Source organism: Panthera leo, chromosome D1 (assembly GCF_018350215.1).
Source record: "Panthera leo isolate Ple1 chromosome D1, P.leo_Ple1_pat1.1, whole genome shotgun sequence".
NCBI classification, from domain to species: Eukaryota; Metazoa; Chordata; class Mammalia; order Carnivora; family Felidae; genus Panthera; species Panthera leo.
Window position 1 is genome coordinate 48,345,526 of NC_056688.1, and position 21,431 is coordinate 48,366,956.

Genomic DNA, 21,431 nt, shown 5'->3' on the forward strand with positions numbered 1-21,431 from the left:
CCATGGACAGAAGTATCGTGGGGAAGCCCAGGAGGATCCCTCCAACTGTCTGAAGCCCTTGCTTCTGTCCATACATCTGCTTTATTCTCCATCTTCTTGCAGACAAGCTTTTGCCATTTCAGTCAACATGGGAGAAAATGCTGCCCAATGTTAAACTCTCAGGCTACTATTGTTTTCTATTCAGATAAAATCTGAATCTCATGGTTTCAGTTCCAAATTCCCCAAAAGAGGAACTGGCCAAACCTGACAAGTGATCCATGATCCAAGCTACATGAACTTAACACTTTTGCAACCATGTGGATATTTGTTGGAGAAAAACTACCAACAGATATTACCACATTGGCACATAGCTGATGCTTCTGAAACACTAATCCTTTTCCTTTCCTGGAAAACTATTAAAATAAACTGATTTTTATTTCTTTATTCTCAGTTATAATGGACTAATAGCACCTACTGAGGTCAATATAATAGGTTAATATTTTAACATTTATTTATTTTTGAGAGAGAGAGAGAGAGCATGAGAGGGAGGGCTGGAGAGAGGGGGGAGGGAAAGAGAGAGAGGGAGAGCAAGAGAGAGAGAGAGAGAAAGAGAGAGAGAATCTGAAGCAGGCTCCAGGCTTTCAACACAGAGCCCAACATGGGGCTCAAACCCACAAACCGTGAGATCATGACCTGTGCCAAAATCAAGAGTCAGTTGATTAACCAACTGAACCACCCAGACACCCCAATAGTTGAATTTTTAAGGTGAGAAATTTCATTAATTTTAGTTGATGGTGGATTTTTAGGATTTTCAGCAAGCACTCATGTGCACTTCATAAAAGGGTGCAGGAGGAGAGCAGACAGATACAACTAAGTAAATTCAGGAAAGGTCATAATGATTTGAAGCCATTCAGATCAGCCTGGGTGTGTGTGTGTGTGTGTGTGTGTGTGTGTGTGTGTGTGTGTGTGTGGTATTTATTTTTCTTTTTGCTGGCATAAAGTTCCTGTCTTTTTTAAAGTAAAGTTTTGAGTATTATTTTGTTTTTAACCTACCTTTAATGATTCTAGGAATAAAAGAAAAATAAGACCTTTTTGTTGCCTTAACCTTCAGAGCTTTTCTGGTTTCCTTATAGTTTACATGAAATCTATGGAGTCATCCCTTTTAAACAGATTCTGAGTTTAAGTGATCAATTGTCCTCTTTAGGTGCATATAGTATAGTTCCCTAGCTAGTGTTCTCCATTTGATAGTGTTTTATTATATTTCCTTCAACACATTAAACATTGATCAGGTTCCTTCATGGTGTGGCCCTTTGGTCTGTAATTAATTTATCTATTAGACCAAAAAAGGTAATAGTAAGTGGAGACACTAAAGAATAAGCCAAGTCAGTAATACCCCTTAAAAACCAATAGCTGGGGAACTGGGGTGGCTCAGCTGGTTAAGTTTACAACTCAATTTTGACTCAGGTCATGATCTCACGTTTCCTGAGTTCGAGCCCCAAGTCAGGCTCCTCAATGACAGTGCAAAACCTGCTTGGGATTCTTTCTCCCTCTCTCTCTCTCTCTTTCTCTTTCTCTCTCCCTGTCCCCCACCCCACCACCCCCACTCATGTGTGTGCACACTCTCTCTCCCTCAAAATACACTTAAAAAAAACAACTGCTGCAAAGTTAAGTTTCAGACTCTGTGACTTAAAACATACTTTTGAATCAAGTCTTGCGAGGGTCTGTGTATGACTGGGTATCATTAGATGTGTGGAGTGGAGCAAGGACAGAGAGGCACAAGGTGGTGGGAAATCTGCCAAGTGCTGATCTTTAGAAGCTTTCACCACAGTTTCCATAAAGATATAGGTTGTATCAAAACAACTATTTTCTTGGGGGCAGCTGAGGACTAAAATTAAAGGGGAATTACATTAAATTTCATAAAATAAGACTTACTGAAAACCGTTTGTTTCACATTTTTCATCCCCCCAAACCCCATTCATCTTATTTCTTCCTCCCTTTCTCGTAAAAATTTTCAAAAACATTTTCAGTATCTTGACTGTAGTTCTGTCCCTTCCTCTACCTTTTGTAGCTTCTTTCCTCCACTATAATCACTTCTTACGTTTCTTAGGCAAATCGCTTATCCCTTTTTTATGAGTATAATACCTTACTGTTTGTCAGGCGCCGTACTATTTCACAGTACTATTCATCTAAATCCATGTAGCAATCTTATTATCCCTGTTTCCAGATGAAGAAATTGAGCCTTTGAGATGTCATGTGACTTGCCCAAAGCCACATAGCTCCTAAGTTCTAGAGCTGGGACATGACCCAGGTGGATCAGAGTGTGGCAAGGCCCCCAAGCCCATTGCTCATAGATTCTCTGCTGTGATATATGTCCATTATAGAACTTGGGAAGAAACACAAAAGTAGAAATATGCTTTTTAAAACATCAGTAATCTTGGTGCACCTGGGTGGCTCAGTTGGTTAAGCATCTGACTTGATCAGGTCATGATCTCACAGTTCATGAGTTTGAGCCCTACATGGAGCCCTGCATCAGGCTTTGTGTCTGCAACACAGGAGCCAGCTTTGGATCCTCCCTCTCTCTCTCTGCCCCTCCCCCACTCACACTCTCTCTTTCAAAAACAAATAAATAAACATTAAAAAAAAATCTTTAATCTCTACATCCACAAGGAACAAGAGCTAAAAAGTCATCTTTCCTTTCAGTATTTTTAAATGCATAATGAACAGGAATTTTTACTTTTAACACAAGCATTTGGTGATCATTGTTAAGGAAATGACATTCTAAAACAAATGTATAAAGTCACTAAGCTCATTTTACAACAGAACATCATTTTAATACCCATGAAAGAGTAAGTAACACATGTTATTTCAGTTGTATCCTTAAACTGGAACATAATTTGTCAGGTATTAGTTTGCTTTTCAGTGATCCTATGTCATATTCCAGAATACTTAATTGCTTAATGGAAATTTAGGTGTGATTCTGTTGACATGTTAATGATGAAATGTTCTGTTTATTTCTAAGACATTTTCTGCAAGGATATGCACCAGAATTCTAAAGAAAATGAGGCAGGAAAAATATTAAAATTAGCCTTTCAATCTTGGACAGTTTCATTTCACGAAATGAATATTGTAGACTTATATTTGAAACAACAAGCGCTGAAAAAATGAAACCATCAACTCATTTACATGAGTAGAGTGGGGAGGAAATGTTGTCTAACACATACCAGAAATGTGATAAAAGCTGTACTTTTTATTTGGACAAAGCATTACTTGAATTTGAAGTTAATGATACATGTATGTTTCAAAATGAATACAAGTGGTGGCTTTACTCACAAAGGTTATCTACTAGTAGTAAAAGCAAGTTAATTTTAAATAGCTATGACTCTTTAGCCAGATGCTATTTCAAATGATGGGGAAGAAGGGAAGTTGGGTGCCCTAGTTTTCCTTGATATTCATTCCTCTCTATTTTGAGAATTTGAATATATAAACTCTGCCCCTCACACACTTTTTGGGGTTTTTTTGTTTTTTGTTTTTTGTTTTTAATTTACAACAATAAATTCTGGGAACTTGGTATCAGCATAGGCTTCAGAAAAGGGGAAAACCAGGTTGGGAATGATGTCCCTGCCCTCAACAACACTGTGACCTTGTCAGTAAATTTCATTGTCTGTAAAATGAGAATCAATATTTCATAAGTGGTTGGGGTTAAGTACCAGTAAATAAATGAAGTGACTAGAATGATATGGCACATAGCAGGCCCTCTCTCTAAAAAATTTCCATATCCATCTTGTTCACCTTTCAGTAAGTCCTTGAGCACAGCATCTTTGACTCACTGATCAATAGCGGCAGCTCTCATATGTACTGTATACTACAGGTCACACATACGCCCATGTGCATTGTCTGTCTGGTTACTCTACCCATTAACTCTGGGCACACTTACTTTCTTTTCATGGAGACTGAGGTTCAAAGAGATGAAGCGACTTGACCATGGTCACCCAGCTGGGACTCAAATCCAAGTGTTCTGAAGGCTACTCTGATGCTCTTTTCACTGCACTAAAGTTGCCTACTTCCTCCACATGTTCAGGAAAAAAAACATCTAATTTAGGCTATGATTTCCTCACCCCAGCAATTGACAATTAAGGATTCCACTATATACGAAAGGAAAAATTTAGTACAGTTTGAATAGATAGAGCATCCAGAATTTTTTTTAAATGCCAGCCCCTCCCTCCTATGGAAAGCAGTGTTTTAAGATACGATTAATATTCTGAGCATAGGATGATGGTAAACACTGTGTGTTTGCATTATCATGAGATGACAAAATTATCCACTCTCAAAGGACCAGCTGCTGTAGGGCGGCTGGCACCCATGTTGCCTACATTCTCAAAACTATTTTAATTGGTAATTTTCCTTTTTTCCTTTTTTTTTTTTTTTTTGGCAGAGAGGAAATGTATGTGCAAACCTATTAAAGCCATAGCATCTGTTATGATGAAATGACATGACTGAATCTTAATAAGTGCAAAGTTACACCTCAGAATTTTGGGGTTAATCAGGGTTCTCATTGAGACAAGAGTCTCTATAACTCAGTTCCCCAAACACATATAGAAGAGTTATGGGAAAAAATGATAGAAAAATTCTTCCCATACTTTTTACATATTTTCACTACCGTGTTATAATTTTGAATTGATGTGCACAGTATACATGAAACTGTTCATCACATTAGGTGAATGTGATCCTGAGAGGAGAGAGCCCAACTTTTGAAATAGGAATACCTCAGATCATATCCAGTGTCTACCCAAATTGCTGACAGCTTTAGACAAAGAACTTGAGCCGCTTGGAACAATTCTCATTTCTATAATGTGGATGGTAAGTCTTATTCTACAAGTTTATGGAAAGGATCTAATAATTAAAATATTACAAATCAAAATTTTCAGTGCTACCAGTAACCATTTATTAGGTGCTGGTTACATACCATAGTCTGTGCTAAAGACTTACATGTACATTATCTCATTTAATCACCCCCAAAGTCTTTATTGTAGATATTACTAGTGTATTTATTTACAGATGTGAACATAGAAGCTGAGAGGCTAATTATCAGTGTTTACAAACTTAGGGTATGGAAGGCCTAATAATTGAACTTAGGCTTCTTATTTTATTGCTTTAACAACTATTTGCTAAGCAATAGATGTCCTGAGACATCAAGCACTGTGGGGAAGAAGGAAATGGGAATGGAAGGTTGGTAAGCAACCAATCGTGTTCGCTTTACCCTGGCTACCATGTAGAGAATGCATTAAAAATTGAGAAGAGAGGATCCAGGGAGAGTAGGTAGAAGGCCATACAAATAATCTTGGTGAGAGATGATGTTGACTTCAACCGGGATGGTAACAGTACAGATGAAGAAACCTGGATGCAATGCAGGTATACTTTGCAGGGAGACCTGAATGTGTGGTGGTTACAGGATAGGGAAGTCAAGCAAGGGCAGGCCCATATTTTTTACTCTTAGCAACATGGTAAAGTGAGATGGGAAATGCTAGAATGGATATTCAGAACAAAGGAAGGAAGTCTTTCTAGTCTCAAGCCTCCCACTTTTAACTATTGTTAACATTTAAACTAATTATCATAACTATAAAAGAGATTTGAAATCCATGGGCATGTAAATATAAAACATTGGACAGCTTTATAGAAAAGTCAAATTATTCCTTCCCAAGAGAAAATGGCAAAAAGGAGAGTTTAGTGCAGAACTTACCATAATGCTTGGTTTTCAAAGTAAATACCTAAAGTAAAGATTATCTGAGATTTTCTTTGAATTTTGTGAAATTTGAACTTTAATATCTATAATACTGCTTTATAAACTAGAGGGGGAAAGAAAAAACACCGGAATATAATTTACCAGCAAGCTAACATTTTTGTTTTAGGTGATCGGGTCATGTATATATTTTCTTCTTTCTACATTGTTACATTTTACACATTTTCAGAAATGACTACATATTACCTGTATAACTAGCAAATTAAAAGTTCAAGAAAAATTAATCTATAAGGTTACATTTGCTATGTCTGTATAGTCCATAGTAAGTTCTGAGAACCACGGCAATCATAACCCTCAGTTATGCAGTTAAAACCAATCAAAATAATTACATGACTGACAGAGGCCTTCAAATGTGCCCTTCTCACTGCACCATGTGCAATGCACTCCCTGTCCCAATGGACTGGAATCCCAGATGGGGTTTGACCAATAGTGCAGTCCATTCGGAAATGCCTGGAAGGTTGGGGAGTTCTTCATTTCATTTGAATTGTTTCTTCTGAATATAAAATTTTAAAATTGCTTAATTCACTCCCCCACTTCTTAAGGGTAGCTAACAATGACAATATTCTTTAAGAAATCCTCCTAGCCACCCCTAACTTTTGCCTCTTTCCCTTTCTTTCAGGGTCAATGATTGTATCTTGCGGGTGAACGAGGTCGATGTGTCAGAGGTTTCCCACAGTAAGGCCGTGGAAGCCCTCAAAGAAGCGGGCTCTATTGTCCGGCTGTATGTGCGTAGAAGACGCCCCATTCTGGAGACTGTCGTGGAAATCAAATTGTTCAAAGGACCTAAAGGTAATAAAAACATAAATGACTCACAATATGACACCATTTGACTAAAATTTATGCCATAATCCACCTATGATGTAGTCTCTTCTTTTATGTTCTGACATTCAGTGCTTACCTAGAGATTTGAAGTCCTGCAATAGTGGTTTTTACAGAAGGTCAAGGAAATCAATACGCTTAATATGAACTCAGAGAAAGAAAGGGCAGATTTATGTAGGAATGTCCTTATAAGCAATGGCCTTAAAAAGATAAACCATTTATATTTTTCTATAAATTTTTAATCTTATTGAATCATCATGATTTGGCTGGCATATAAATTTTTTCTAATTTTTAAGATATAAATGGTGACTCTTCATTTAGTAAAATAGTAATATGAATGGTAATGATTAAACTGGTCTATCCTGAAATAAGTTATTATATTTTTATAATACTGTTGTGATTTGTTTTGATTTATAATACTCTCATGTGTTATACCCAAAAAATACTACATAACATTTTATCTTTGAAATAGTCTAAGTAAGTTAAAATTTATTTTTTTAAAGGCTCCCAAATCTCCTGAGATAACTGTAGTTACCCTGGGGAATCACATAAACAGTGAGATGAATCATTATATTAATTTTTTTTAAGAACAGTCATTTGGTTTCTCTTCAGAATGATGACATTTAATATTAGCTTAACAGTATTTCAAATATTTTATAAAAATCCAATAATTGGCTTAACAGTATTTTAAATATTTTTAGAATATTATGACTGGATAGTTAGTATATTATTTGAGTAATTATTTCTATTTCCCTTAAAATCTACTTAATCTCTAATGTTAAATGGGATTAAAAAGGAAATAAGTAACGGCACTGGTGGGTGGTATTTAAGATCTCAAACCCAAGAATCAGACGGGACTGAGTGTAAAAGCCTGGTTCAGCCACTTACTAGCAGAGTGATATTGGTTGGAACAATCCCCTCATTATTAAATTGGGATCATAATGGTAGTATCGTTCCCACAGGGTTTATGAGAATTTAACATTTAACTAAACCTTGCTGGTGGAGTGTAGCCTGCAGAGTCAAAGTGTCTAGGTTAGAACCTACCAAAGCACCTCACTAGTTGTTTGACCTTAAGCAAATCACTTAACCTGAGCCTTAATTTTCTCATCTACAAAATGCAGATAGTAATAGTACTTGCCCGTAGAAATGTGAGGATTAGATGAACCATTTCATGTAAAATATTTAGAATAGTGGCTGGCCCACATTGACTGCCAAACAAATATTACCTATATAAATGCATGCTATTTGTAGTATGCTTTACTACAGATGGCCTCAGCCTTTGCTATAATTGCTTGATAATGTAATGAAAATAAAGATCACTCTTGGGCTAAATTCAAATGCGTTAAAATCATATAATTAAATCGGGGGGGGGGGAAGTAAGGCATTTGCTTACCACAATGTCTGGTGGTATGTGTTAGGGTCAGGCGTAAGGCAGGGTAAAGATAAGAGTCAGAGGCTAAAAAATTTTAGGAGTCAAAAGCTTTATCGGGAACTAAGGTCTCAGGCGAGGTTCCGTGACTCAGGGAGAGAGAGAGAGAGGAGTCAGGGAAGTTGCTCCCAGGTGTGGTGGGGTGGGGTTTTTAAGCTGCAGTGGTTCCGGATTTAGGTCCAGATGGGCCTTTTTCCCATCAGGTCGTGCTGTCGCTTGGTGATTGGTTGACCTCCAATTCGTTCTGGCACACTACTAGGGGCTTTTCGTTGGGTTGAGCTGGCAAGATGGCCATCCCCTCTACTGTGGTTCCAAGGACATCCTAACAGTATGAAAGAAAAGACTTTGTAACCTACACATTTACTAACATCATATTTGCAAGGTGCTTTAAAGATAAATAATTTCAGCATTACACTATTTCTATTAAAAATATATACTATTTATGAGTAACAGGTAGGTATTTCTACAATTCAATTAACAGCAATTATTTAGCACAGCCCTAAAGCCAATACCGGTTTGAAGCACTCAGCAAAGTATTAGCATCCATTAACTGGCCTCCTGCTACCCCAGTCACTAGATGACCTCCAGCTGCTCAGCAGAGCAGTTCAAGGTTCTAGGGAATCCATGGCCAAAACTCTTAAATTTTATCAGGAACAGATTTTGGGGGTCTTTACCTTTGGTACTAGGAATCCCTCTGGCGGGCTTCCTCAGTCTGAATTGTTTTCTTCTGTGAGCCCGGAGTAGGGCAGGAATTGCCCTGGGACATAGAAAGGTGGAAATGGGGACAGGTGAGCATAATCCACCAAGAATACCCAGGCAATAACCCAAAGGTGAATGATAGGTTTCGTTTACTCAGACGTGGAGAACCAGGAAACTATTAGAACTAACCTTACATCCCAGAAAGCAGACTTCTGCCACATCCCGATAGAGGGTTGTGGGCCTGTTGTTCCTGTTCAAATTATGTTGAGTCACTCATACATTTTTGTACTGTCACCATACAGAGGTCACTGATGGAGACTTGTTTTTCTATACAAAATTTACTGACATACAAAAAAAGACATGGTTTTAGTCAGTGTTTAAATTCCTAATGCCTTTCCCAATGCCTAAAATACTGGAAGTGCTGAATCAGCAAATGGAATAATTAAATTAGGTTCTGCACTAAAGGTGATGATACTTTGCCATGTTAACTTCACTTGGCACCTTATAATTCTTTCCTTTTGAATGATGATGTATTTAAAATTAATTTCTACCAATGTTTGACTCATACTGTGGAAAGGGAAAACGAAGATGAATCAGATGTGATTCATGAAAGAATCAGAAAGTTCTCACGAGAGAAAAAGACATAAACTCAAGTAACTTTAATGCAAGGCAAAATGAAATCAGCCCTGTTATTGAGCTTGTGTCATGATTCAACTTAACTAGGAGAGCCAAAATGCTCCAGAACATTTAAAAATTTATTTTTTTAAGTGTTTTAAACTCACAAATTGCGAGATCATGACCTGAGCTGAAGTCAGATGCTTAACCGCCTAAGCCACCCAGGCACCACAGCATACATTTTTTTAAGTTTATTTATTTATTTTGAGAGAGAGAGAGAGAGAGATCAGGAAAGGGGGAGAGAGAGAGGGAGAAAGAGAGAGAATCACAAGCAGGCTCAATGCTGTCATCACGAGCACAACTCGGGGCTGGATCTCACAAACAATGAGATCATGACCTGAGCGGAAATCAAGAGTTGGATGCTTAATTGACTGAGCCACCTAGGCACCCCAGATCATTTAAAATTTGACACGTGCTCACAGGTCCTTATCTGCCCTTCATTGAGCATGTAGGCACTCTCTACAGTCAGCATTAGCTCTCTTGCTAACTGGGCTAACTAGCCTTGATTATGTTTGTGTAATACAGAGCTAACTAGATATTTTCATTAGTCTTTCAATAATTCAAAGAATATTAAGTATTTGTTATGTTCCTGGCACAGAGGGTGAAAATGGAGATTCACAAAAAAAGTAGGAATAGTTCTTGCTCAAAGAGATGAAAGCCTGATTTAGAAAACACCTATAATTTAAATTGGGAAATATGCTAATGTGAATGTAAAAGATTGTAAAGTGGCCAGTTAAAGGGTCAAAGAAGACTTCTTTAAGGAAGTGCCACTTAAGATAAACCTTGAAAGAAGAAAAATAAGAGTTAGACACATAAAGAGTGGACGAGAGCCTCCAGACAAAAGTAAAATGTGTGTATGAAGTTTCTAAAATAGGAAAGATCTTGATACCGTTTAGGAAATGTAAGAAGTCAATCGTGACTGGTGTTTAATGATAGGATAATGAGTGACGTGAAATGATGTTGACAAGGTTAGGAGGGCCAGATCATGCACAGCCTTGTTGACTGTATTTTAAGATTTGTTATTTCATTTCAAGTGCAATGAGAAGTTATTACAAAATTTTCAGCTTGGGAGTGATATGATCAAATTAGTCATTTTGAGAAGATCATTTGGCTGCTGTGAAAAAAATGCATTGAAGGAGCAGGAGTGGGAGCAGAGATCAGTTAGATGTTACTTAGTGAAGGTAAAGAACAGTGGATGGAGTTAAGCTATATGTTGGAGGTATAGTTGATGCTACTTACTGATAAGTGGCACTTAAAATGTGGGGCATGTCTGAGGATGAGGCCCACTTTTCTAATTGAGCAGTTGAATGGATTCGGGTGCCATTTGTGAGATTGGGAAGACTAGGGAGGAACCCTTGTGGGGAGATCAGGAATTCACTTTTGGACATGTTGAGATGCTTGTGATACATTTGGAAAGGAGATCAAGGAGGCAGAACTGGAAAATACCTGTCTGAAATCTCTATCAGGTTAATATTCTGTATTTACCCTATGTCTTGTCAAATATCTGGAGTTGGGAAAATATCTGAATACTTCACTTTTCCCTTTTCATCAATAATCTTTAATATAAAAATCACAAATATGGTACTACATTAGCTATTTTTGAACAGTTATAATGAAAATAATATATTTTATAGAGGTTCTTAGTGTTTTGGGATTGGTTCTGGTTTTGGTTTTGGTTTGTTTATTTGTTTTTTGAGGTTTTCTTGTTTTTTTTTTCTTCTTTGTATATCGATGCAATGTTAAGGGATCCTTGAAAACTAATTTGTGATAGAGTTAAATGTATAGTTTTCTAATTCCATATCCTTATGTTTATTCCATAATTGTACAAATTACTAATACTGAAATGACTTTTGATGTATGTGATTCTGTCTCAATAGCAGTGCTGATCTTCCCAATATACAACTAAAATCATCTGACTGGGTGATTTATGGCCATTTATTTTAGTAATTAATATTTGGGTAATATGCACTAATAATTTAGAATGTCTTTTATTAACAATATGTAAAAATTTGGGGCACCTGGGTGGCTTGGTCGGTTGAGCATCCGACTTCAGCTCAGGTCATGATCTCGCAGTTTGTGAGTTCGAGCCCCGCATCGGGCTCTGTGCTGACAGCTCAGAGCCTGGAGCCTGCTTCAGATTCTGTGTCTCCCTCTCTCTCTGTCCCTCCCCTGCTCACACTCTTGTCTCTCAGAGATGAATAAATGCTAAAAAAATTTAAAAAAATATGTAATAATTTCCCTAACCTCAGTTATAGATTTGGTCGCTGCAAGCAGCTGGGGTGTCTGTTTGTGGACAGTTTAGAAAAAAAAAAAATGGGTAATCATGTATAGGAAGTAGCGATTAGCAAATTCATTTAAATTTATCAAGCAACCAAAAATATTCAAGGAACAAAATCTGAAGTGGGCATATGGTTTCCCAGGAAATCAATTTACAATAAAAGTCTTTCTAGTGACTTTCCCAAGAACATTCTAAATTGTAATTTCTAACGAGCTGTATAATTAAACATGTGCAGACTTATTTGCTTCTATGGCCTAAGCCAAGGAAGCCTAAACCTATATAAGAAATGAAATGTCTTCTTTTAAGATGTTCTTATTGCTTAAGGATTATACAGTTAGTTTAAGGCCAAGTTCTAAGATTGAAAATGTTAAGGCCATAACTTTGATAATATCCAAAAGTACACTTGCTTACTTATTTTAGCCTCTTTATTTTTTAATAAAAACTGAGAGTCTAGTGAAAAAAATTCTATAATTCTTTATTATTTTAAAAAGTATTTTAAAATACGTTTTATTTTCTTTCACACACATATATGCATATATATAGCAGTTATATAGGTGTCTAATAAACTAAAAATGCAGTGAAGATTGTACCTCTCAGTCTTGTATAAGAAGTAAAATTAAGTATTAAATACCCTGACTACAAAAGTCATTATACTAATGACCATTTATAATGTGTATACTTCAGTCATTAGAAAAGCCACATAGGCATTGTGAGGCTCCTGGGCACCTCTAAGTAGCAAGTGTCTTAACTGCTTTGTGCCCCACCTTCTTCATCTGCAAATAGATACAATTCTAATGTGTGATTTATAATGTTATTTTCAGCATAACAATTGTAAATTTTAAATACATGTTTATACTATTTTTACTCTTTATTATCATAATTGGCCCAAATTTGAATTAAAGCAAAGCACATACTCATCCCAGTGCTTTAAAAGAGCCTCTTTTAGTATTTAATTTAGCCTTGTTTTTTAGTAAGTATTATCTGTTGGCTTAATAAATTAAAAGTTAATTAGGGGCACCTGGGTGGCTCAGTCAGTTAAGCATCCCACTCTTGATCTCAGCTTAGGTCATGGTTTCAGCTTGTGAGTTCAAGCCCCACGTGTGACAGCACAAAGCCTGTTTGGGATTCTCTCTCTCCCTCTCTCTCTCTGCCCGTCCCCCACTCATTATCTCTCTCTTCCTCTCTCTCTCTCTCTCTCTCTCTCTCTCTCAAAATAAATAAATAAAAACATTTTTAAAAAGTTAATTAAAAGTTCTTAATATTCAGCAATTCCAGATGGAGCCAATATATATTTTTTGTGTATGATAACTCAGATTTCTGCATGCATATGCTTTCACACACACAAAATATTGGTGTTAGCATATATATGTGCACATATATTGTATATGCAGCTGTGTTTTCTCTAGTTCTATACAAATTTATTTCTAATGGGTCTGAGTTAATGATGTGGCATATCCATATATGTTTATATGTATATATTTTCCCTTAGTTTTCCTAGCATGGGCATATATTTCAGTAGACTCCATGTGTAGAAATATCTGCAAGCATGTTGAAACTGACCTCATAATGTCTCCTTAGCACCAACTTCACCACATGCCCTTCACCAGTGCAATCTTCTCTAGCTTCTGACCTCTCCAGTTAAAGGTTATCCTCATCACCAATTTAAAGAGCTAAGAATCATTTTATTTTGATTCTTCTCTCTTCACTACTTTTATTAAATCAGGAACTGTGTCCTTTGGAAGTTTCCACCAATACAGCTAGTCTTGTCCTTTACCCCTTGGGTAAATTCCTAGCAGTGCTATTGCTGGGTCATAGGGTAGATCTGTTTTTAATTTTTTGAGGAACCTCCAAACTGTTTTCCAGAGTGGCTGCACCAGTTTGCATTCCCACCAACAGTGCAAGAAGGTTCCTGTTTCTCCACATCCTCTCCAGCATCACTGCTGAAATCAAGTCTCCTGATTTGTTCATTTTAGCCACTTTTACTGGCATGAAGTGATATCTCAGTTTCGTTTTGATTTGTATTTCCCTGATGAGGAGTGATGTTGAGCATCTTTTCATGTGCCTGTTGGCCATCTGGATGTCTTCTTTAGAGAAGTGTCTATTCCTTAAAAATCTCCACTGCCATTATTGTGGTGTCATATCTTCATCATGCCTTGTCTGATCTGCAGTAGATTTCATTGTCAATCCCTCCCTCCCTGCTACATGCCCTTCCTGGATAAATCTTATAAAAATCACAGCTTTAGTCATTGCTTTCTCCTGCTTAGAAGTTTCTAGTAGTTGTTCATTGCCACTAGATAAAAAATCTAAATTTTTTTGCCATAGCACTTCATGCCCCCTATGTCCTCCCTGTCTTCCAGGGACAGAATTCCATTTCATCCTTCTCTTCTGACTTCTGTCATTCATGCATCTCCACATCCAAGGAAGCTAGATTCTGTACAATTTCTTAAACACAGGCCATACTCTCCTGCCTTTAGGGCTTTGCTCATCCCATTCCCACCTTTGGAATGCCTTTCCTTGCCACTATGACCATTGCTTGTCAAAATCATAGCCATTCCCCAAGAGTCTAGCCAGTTCAGTTTTGTCTCCTCATGAAATTTCCCATTTTGATCCAATTAGAAGCAGTTTTTCTCTTCTAAGAACTTCAAAAATGCTTTATTCCTGGGGTGCCTGGTGGCTCAATCAGTTGAGCATCTGATTCTTGATTTCAGCTCAGGTCATGATCTCATGGTTCATAGAATTAAGCCCTACATCACTCTGGGCTGACAGTATGGAGCCTGCTTGGGATTCTCTCTATCCCTCTCTCTTCACTCCCCCCCCCACACACACACACATGAGCATGCTCTCTCTCTCTTTCTCTCATAATAAATAAATAAACTTTAAAATAAATGCCTATTCCTTTCTCTGTGTTCATTCTTTTGTTACCAGGCCATCCAAGTAGCCCATAGGGTATAGAAAGGATAGACATCAGCAACCTAAATTAAAGAGATAAGCAAACTGCTAATTCTAACACTTAAGACACTTAGTTATGATTTCTGCCCCAAATTGTGTTAAATTGAAAGCATTCAGTGAACACTGAAAAGGAAAGTACAAGCCCTAGAGTTAGTCTGTGACCAAACTCTGAGCAGTAAGTGGGAAGAATTGGGGTGGAGAGATAGAGGGGAGTCCAAAACAGTTCATGACTGTTGCAGCACTATGTCAAGCAGAAAAGGGAATGGCCAAGATGGAAGATGAATAATTTTATTGCCAGGAGGAGTCCCTTATGAATAAGACCCTTGCATTGGCCCATTTTTTCATACTTTTCAGTAATGATCTATTGAAGAGATTGGGACAAAACAGTATTTGAAGCATCTAGCACTTTGCTTAAGAGTCAGATTAATTGAAAACCAGTTTCCAAATTATTGATGATTTTATTTTATTTTTTCTTAATAGCCTACTTGACAGATTTATTGTCCAGCTTGGTTAAACATTAATGTGGCACGCACCTGATATTACAGACAATTTCTCAAATATCTAACCTGAATGAAGTTTTTGGCATGTCTCTTATCTGCATATTCAATATATTTTTAATCTGTCCTTGTTCCTCCATCTACTGTTGTCTCTTCTTTCTCTGATACTAATATGGCTGGAGTGAACTTCCTCAGAGTTGATGTGAGAAACTCCTCTGACAGTTTTCAGAGATGGTTACTTGGTAAATTATTCTATAACTTGAATTTGGTATATAGGCATAGAGCTGCAGGTATTGTGCATACAATAAGTGTTCCATCGAATATTTAAATGAGCTAAGACTTTAGTTGAAAATAAATGCATCATCCTTACACATAGTACAGAAATTGCCTACACTGAAATCATTCTTTTTATTCCCTCTGTCCATGGATAGTTTTGCTCATGGTGTTTTCTACCAACTTGGACTACTATCACCTGACCACAATAATTCAGAAATGATTAAGATAGCAAAGTTTTCAGATGTCCAGAATGGAGCTGTTCATACCCAAGCAGTTCACCAGACCACTGGATGAAAACTGAACACAAAGGTTATGCAGCTGCTTTGAGGACTGGCACCCAAGCATACACTGCATCAAGGGATACCATACATTCCCCCTTTCTTACCATGGGGTATATTATAATGTATATTCATTTTTAATGCATACGCAAGTTATGTCTCTGAATGCAAAATGAAGTTTACTCTTTACTTAGGCCAATGTCTTGGACTCTGAGAGCTAAGTGGCAGGTAGACCAATCTGTGGTGAAGGACTATTCTGAATAATGGTTTGATTCTTAATAAACACAAATAGCAAATTCAGATGTTTGGCATGAGGTCTCAAAACACTACATTTTCCTTTTGTTGCTAAATTTTTTCAGTGCTTTTGAATTACCAAAATTGTTCCCTTGAGTACACCGGGAGATTTGCCTGACTGTATGTGTAGTGAAACCTCTTATTGAAATATAATGTTCAGAGTCAAAGAGAAAATGCCTATTTGTGTTAAGCCAGAGAAATAGTCTTCTTGGAAATATATTGTGCCTAAATTACCACTTTGTCTCCCAAAAGAACAAATCCTTTTTTTTTAATTGGACAAAGGACAATAACATTTAATGAGTTCACCTTGTTCCCAAGCACCTACTGTAGAATTTCTTGAGTCTGTATATATTTCTGGATAAAAGGTATGTCCTTGTGGATTGGAAAGTCTCTCTAAGGTAGTATTTAGTCAGTCTTAAAAATGATATCTGTAAAAAAGCTCTCTCCTGAAATCTTCTAGCAAATGACCTATTCATGAAAAAAACAAACTACAGATATTGCCACTATAATACTTTTATCGTGTATATTCTGATATTATAGGAGAGTAAAACAATTGATTACTTTTGCTAAATTCTTTTGGAAATTAAGGAATTATGCCCCTCTTCTCATTTGCCCTTTGAGGCTAACATGTGGCCTCTGGTTATTTTCTTAGTTTACTTCTTTGCTGTTTAGATCTAGTTCAGAATGTTTAATGATACTTATGATTAATGGCTCTTTAAAAAATCTTTAAAGTCAAAATTATTTTACCCTGAAAATTGCAGACTTCAAAAATGCATTGTAGTAGATTTAGCTTTGATTTTTTGACATTCAAAAGTTTTATAACTCACACAGCACACACTGTTTACCTAGTTGTGAATATTTGCTGAGGTAAATATTTACCTATATAGCACTTTTTAAGGTTTTCAAAGGAAATGCATTGCCATGGTAAATAATGTGACCATAAATCTTTCCAATTTATGATCAGTAGCAAAGCAATTTTATTAGGATTGAATAGCACCTTAGTTTAAACCCTTTCTTTATCTAACTCTTAAATGGGAATATTAAGTAGCTGCCTTGGTTATTGTGAGAATTTAATGAGATCCTGGGTACATCTTAGTGCCCAAAAAGTTTAAGTGTTCTTCTTCCTTATTTACTTTTTTAAGAAGCAAATACATGAAGAAAATAATCTCCATTCAATCAATACTTTATTTCAAAACCATTTATTAAGCTAGCCAGTTCAAAATGGTGAATCAAAAGAATGTCAGTAAATAAAGAAGTTTTTGGCTTTTCTCCCAAATACCTTCTCAGATTACAAGACTAGACTGCAATAACACAGTCCTCTTTTGTCTGGGAGTAGCTTCATGCTAAATTCATCACAGTCCCCTAACTAAATCCATTTTGGTTCTCTAACTCATCAACCAGCATACATTAAAATCTCCTCCTCCTATGGAACATTGAGATTCAATAAAATTAAAGATTGTGGTATTTTTTATTCATGAACCATGACTCCAAGTGCCATTAGCTGTCAGCCAAAGCCTGTACTACATGGACTTTATCTCTGAGCATAATTCGATTGCAACTAGATGCCTTGGACACTTTATCCCTTACAGAAAAGTTGATAGAAAATAAAAAATAAAATCCCTGCTTTTAAACTCTGTAAAAAATGCCAACTTAGGGATTTGTAAACATGAAATATGTATTGTTTGTCCAGTTCTGATATCCTAGCAAGGATCCACTGAAAGTTGGAAATTTGCACAATAAGGATGATATTAGGAAAAGTTGAGAATTATCAGTCAAGGCTAAAAAGAGAGAAGTTAGGAAGAAGGAAAAAGTAAAACTAAGAAAGAAACAAATGAGGCACATTAACTCAGTGAGTCAGTCCCTTATAGTAATGAATGAAGAAAGTATATATAATTTCTTTGGTATAGGCCATTAATCTTAAGAAGAAAGACTTCAACAGGTGCTTCACAGGAACCCCAAAATATTTTGTGAATATTCATGAGTAGCTGAGTCATATGGGAAAATTTAGCCTTCATAGATCCATTTATTTGAATAAACTGAATGTGGTACCTACCAGTTTTTAAAAATCATGATAATATTGATGTGTAAGAATTCTTAAGTGTCAAATATTCTAATCTCTCAAAATGAACATACATTCATTCATGTATTTAGCAAGACAGTAATTGAACACATTTTAATTATGTGACTACAAGTTGCAAATAGAGACATGGTGTACCCTCAAGGGAGACAGTGGTCCCAGTATAGTGTGTGGAATATACATATATATAATAATTATAGTACCACCAGATAAATATATACACAGGTTTTTACAAGGAAGCCTTGACCAAGACTTCAACTTCTGCTTTAATGCTCTGGGAAAAAAACAGCCTTCCAACACTGGTGATAGCTATTTACTTGGGAGACTACCCCATTCACTGGATTCCCCTCACCTCCTAAAATTGAGCTGAAATCTGTAATTCCTTTGAAATTGTCTATTAATCTTATTTCTACCCTCTCCAGCTATGACAGACAACTCGTCAAAGGAGACCCCTTCATTTATTTGTAGGCCACTGTCAAATCTCAATTTAGGCCTCTTTCCTTTAGACTAAGGAACCTTCACTTATTAACCATTCTTGATACATCATGATTTTTAGACCCTCTATTTTATTGTTTGCATCCTACAAATTTCTCAAGTTTTTCAATATCCCATCTAAGTGACAATATATAGAATTTATATAGAAATCCGTTGATATGTTTGTGTGTACAGCCCATGGTGAATAGAGTTTTAATATGTGAGCTCTATACTCTGTTTATTTAATATAATATAAAGTTGTATTACCTTTGTTTTTAAGACTCTTTTTTTGGCTCTATCCAAATTATATATTTGGGTATGTAAGTATTTTATATGAACTACTGGCTAATATATATATATTATTTTATATTTTAGAATAATTTATTTTTATATAAATTTATAAATTTAGATTTATCTTTATTAAATGTAAAATTGTTGGACTGAGCCTAGCATCAAGACCTGTTGATATCATTCTTGACAGTAATTTAACCATCCCCTATATTAGTATCCTTTTCTCATTTGTGTCCATTATAGGTGACCTAAAGGTAGATAGATGGATAGAAGGATAATTAGAAACAGGATGGAATTTGGCAGGGACACGTATTGCCCAGCTCACCTAAATATGAAAGTGAATCCCACATATATAAGAAAAGACTGAGAATAAAAATAACAAAAAGATAAATATGTATAAGTAATGCCTGTTTTTTAATCATTATATTTTACATCTGAATCTAACATAACACTGTATTTTAATTATGCTTCAAAATATAATAATAATAATAATAATAATAATAATAATATCTGTAGGCACAGTTTTCCATGCAGCAGAATATATGTATTATTAAAGAACTAGTTTCCAGGTTATGAGACCAGATTAATGTTATTTGTTCTCAGAAATTCTATCCTCCAATAACTCACAAAATGAATAACACGTAAGGAAAATCACTAACAACAAAAAAAATATTTTCTAACAGTGACGAAAGAAGGAATGAAGCACAGCTTAATATGATACTCTTAAAAAACTGTGATAAAGGGCAGAAACAGTAGTATAGAGGCTTAGAAAGGCTCCCATTCTCCTTCCCCACTCCCATTCCCCTCCTGAAACTAGGTTGGTGACTGACAAAATCCTGAGACTTCTTGCTGATACCAGTAAATCTGGAGAAGAGCACATTGAGCCTTGCCTTTTTCAAAGGGTAGTTGAAATTTACCACTGGGAGTATCTAAAGTGGGGAAAGTGAGCAGTAGAGCTGATATTCTCTGCTGGAAGTGGAAGTTCTGTAAACACGCCCTGAATTAGAGAAATTACCCAAGTACATTACATTGGTGTAGAACATTGAACAAGAATCTCCAAGATAGGAGAATTTGGGTGTTCTAAGAAAAATGACACACTTGAGTACAGCCTCTACTGAGCCCTCCCCCAGCTGCTTCCCCATTTGTTGCTCCAGGTGCAGAAGCAATTAGAACACAAAATATCTAGATCCCCCACTGTAACTCAGAAGGAAAAACAAAATGTTCATAGGCATAAATGAAAAAAGTAAACTAGTCACATATATCAGAACAAATAGTGTCTAATTGAACTACCCAATCATGAGCAGGATGCAAACATTTTAATAACTCTGTAAACATACTATAATCAAAATGAAAAAGATCATCATTACAATCTAATTTATTAAGCACTTATTATATGTTAGGTACTTATATATGGATAGCACTTCTTATATGTTCTAAGTGTTATATATATATTCATCCTTGTAAGAATTCCTGTGTGCTGCTTTTAATACATATGCAGATATGAGATTCAATAATTTCCCAAGAATTATATAGTGACAGGGACAGTATAAATTGTCTGGCTCCAGAACTTGTGCTATTACCCCTAGGTGATCTTAGTCTTTATAACATGCAAATAAAAGGAAGAAAGAAATAAGACAAATAGCTCAAACTATAATTCAAGGAACAGAAATAAATTACTCATGATTCATGCTATAGAAGAACTTAAGGAAATAAATTCAATAAAATAAGTAGTAAAAGACAAAATGATAAAACTACAGATTGAACTGCAAAGAAAAATTGCACACCTGAAGAATCCAATAAAGGACCTAAATAGCATCTTTACAGAACTCATGAATATATCATAAACAGTAAGAAAAAAATAGATGTCACTGAAGTTAGTGACAAAGAACAAAGCTTGAGATAATCATAGTGAGCATAAACTTAAAAAAATAATAAAGGAAGAAAAGAATACTCTAACACTACATCAAACAGGCACTGCAGAGCTTTGAGAAAAAGAGCTGGTGGCCCAAGGTGTCCAGACGAGCCAAGGGTTGAAAAGATACATCATTAGCCATGCAAATTTGCTTAAATATGCCCTTTATCACAGCCATTGTTTGCGTTGTTCCAGATATAAGTTTGATTATGAACTGAGGAAGTGAAAAAATATTTTTATTTGTGATGGTAAACCATTGTGATGAAAGAATTCAGTAAGGTAGCCAGGTATAAAACTCATATACAAAAATCATTCAGCATATAAATATAGGCACATATATAAAGTAACCAACTAAAAGACATAATGGAAGAAAATATACCATTTACAATAGCAACAAAAATGATAAATACTTAAGAATAAACTTTTTGAGAAACGTGTGATTTATGTAAAGGTAACTTTAAAATGTTACTAGGAAATGTACAAGAAGGGAACACCGTTATACATCATTGGAAAGGAAGATGCACCATTAAAAATGTCAGATTTCAGTTTCATACTAAAAATTTAAAGCAAAAATACCAATGAAAAAAATGTGAACCAGAAAAACTTATTCTAAAGTTTATATGGAAAAATCAATTTGCAGGAATAGTGAAGAAAATTCAGGAAAATAAAACTAATGAAATATGTCCAGATATTAAACCATATTATAA

General features: G+C 35.8%; 1 protein-coding gene across 3 annotated transcripts in view; it reads left to right on the top strand.

The window, feature by feature from the left end:
* The window catches only part of LOC122201112 (disks large homolog 2-like), a 1,368,059-nt gene that overhangs the window by 810,082 nt on the left and 536,546 nt on the right, over positions 1-21,431 (top strand). For all 3 annotated transcript variants that reach the window (XM_042907026.1, XM_042907024.1, XM_042907025.1), the window contains one exon: positions 6,396-6,565. In XM_042907026.1, the coding sequence (XP_042762960.1) occupies positions 6,396-6,565 (170 nt within the window). The remainder of the gene's footprint in view (positions 1-6,395; positions 6,566-21,431) is intronic.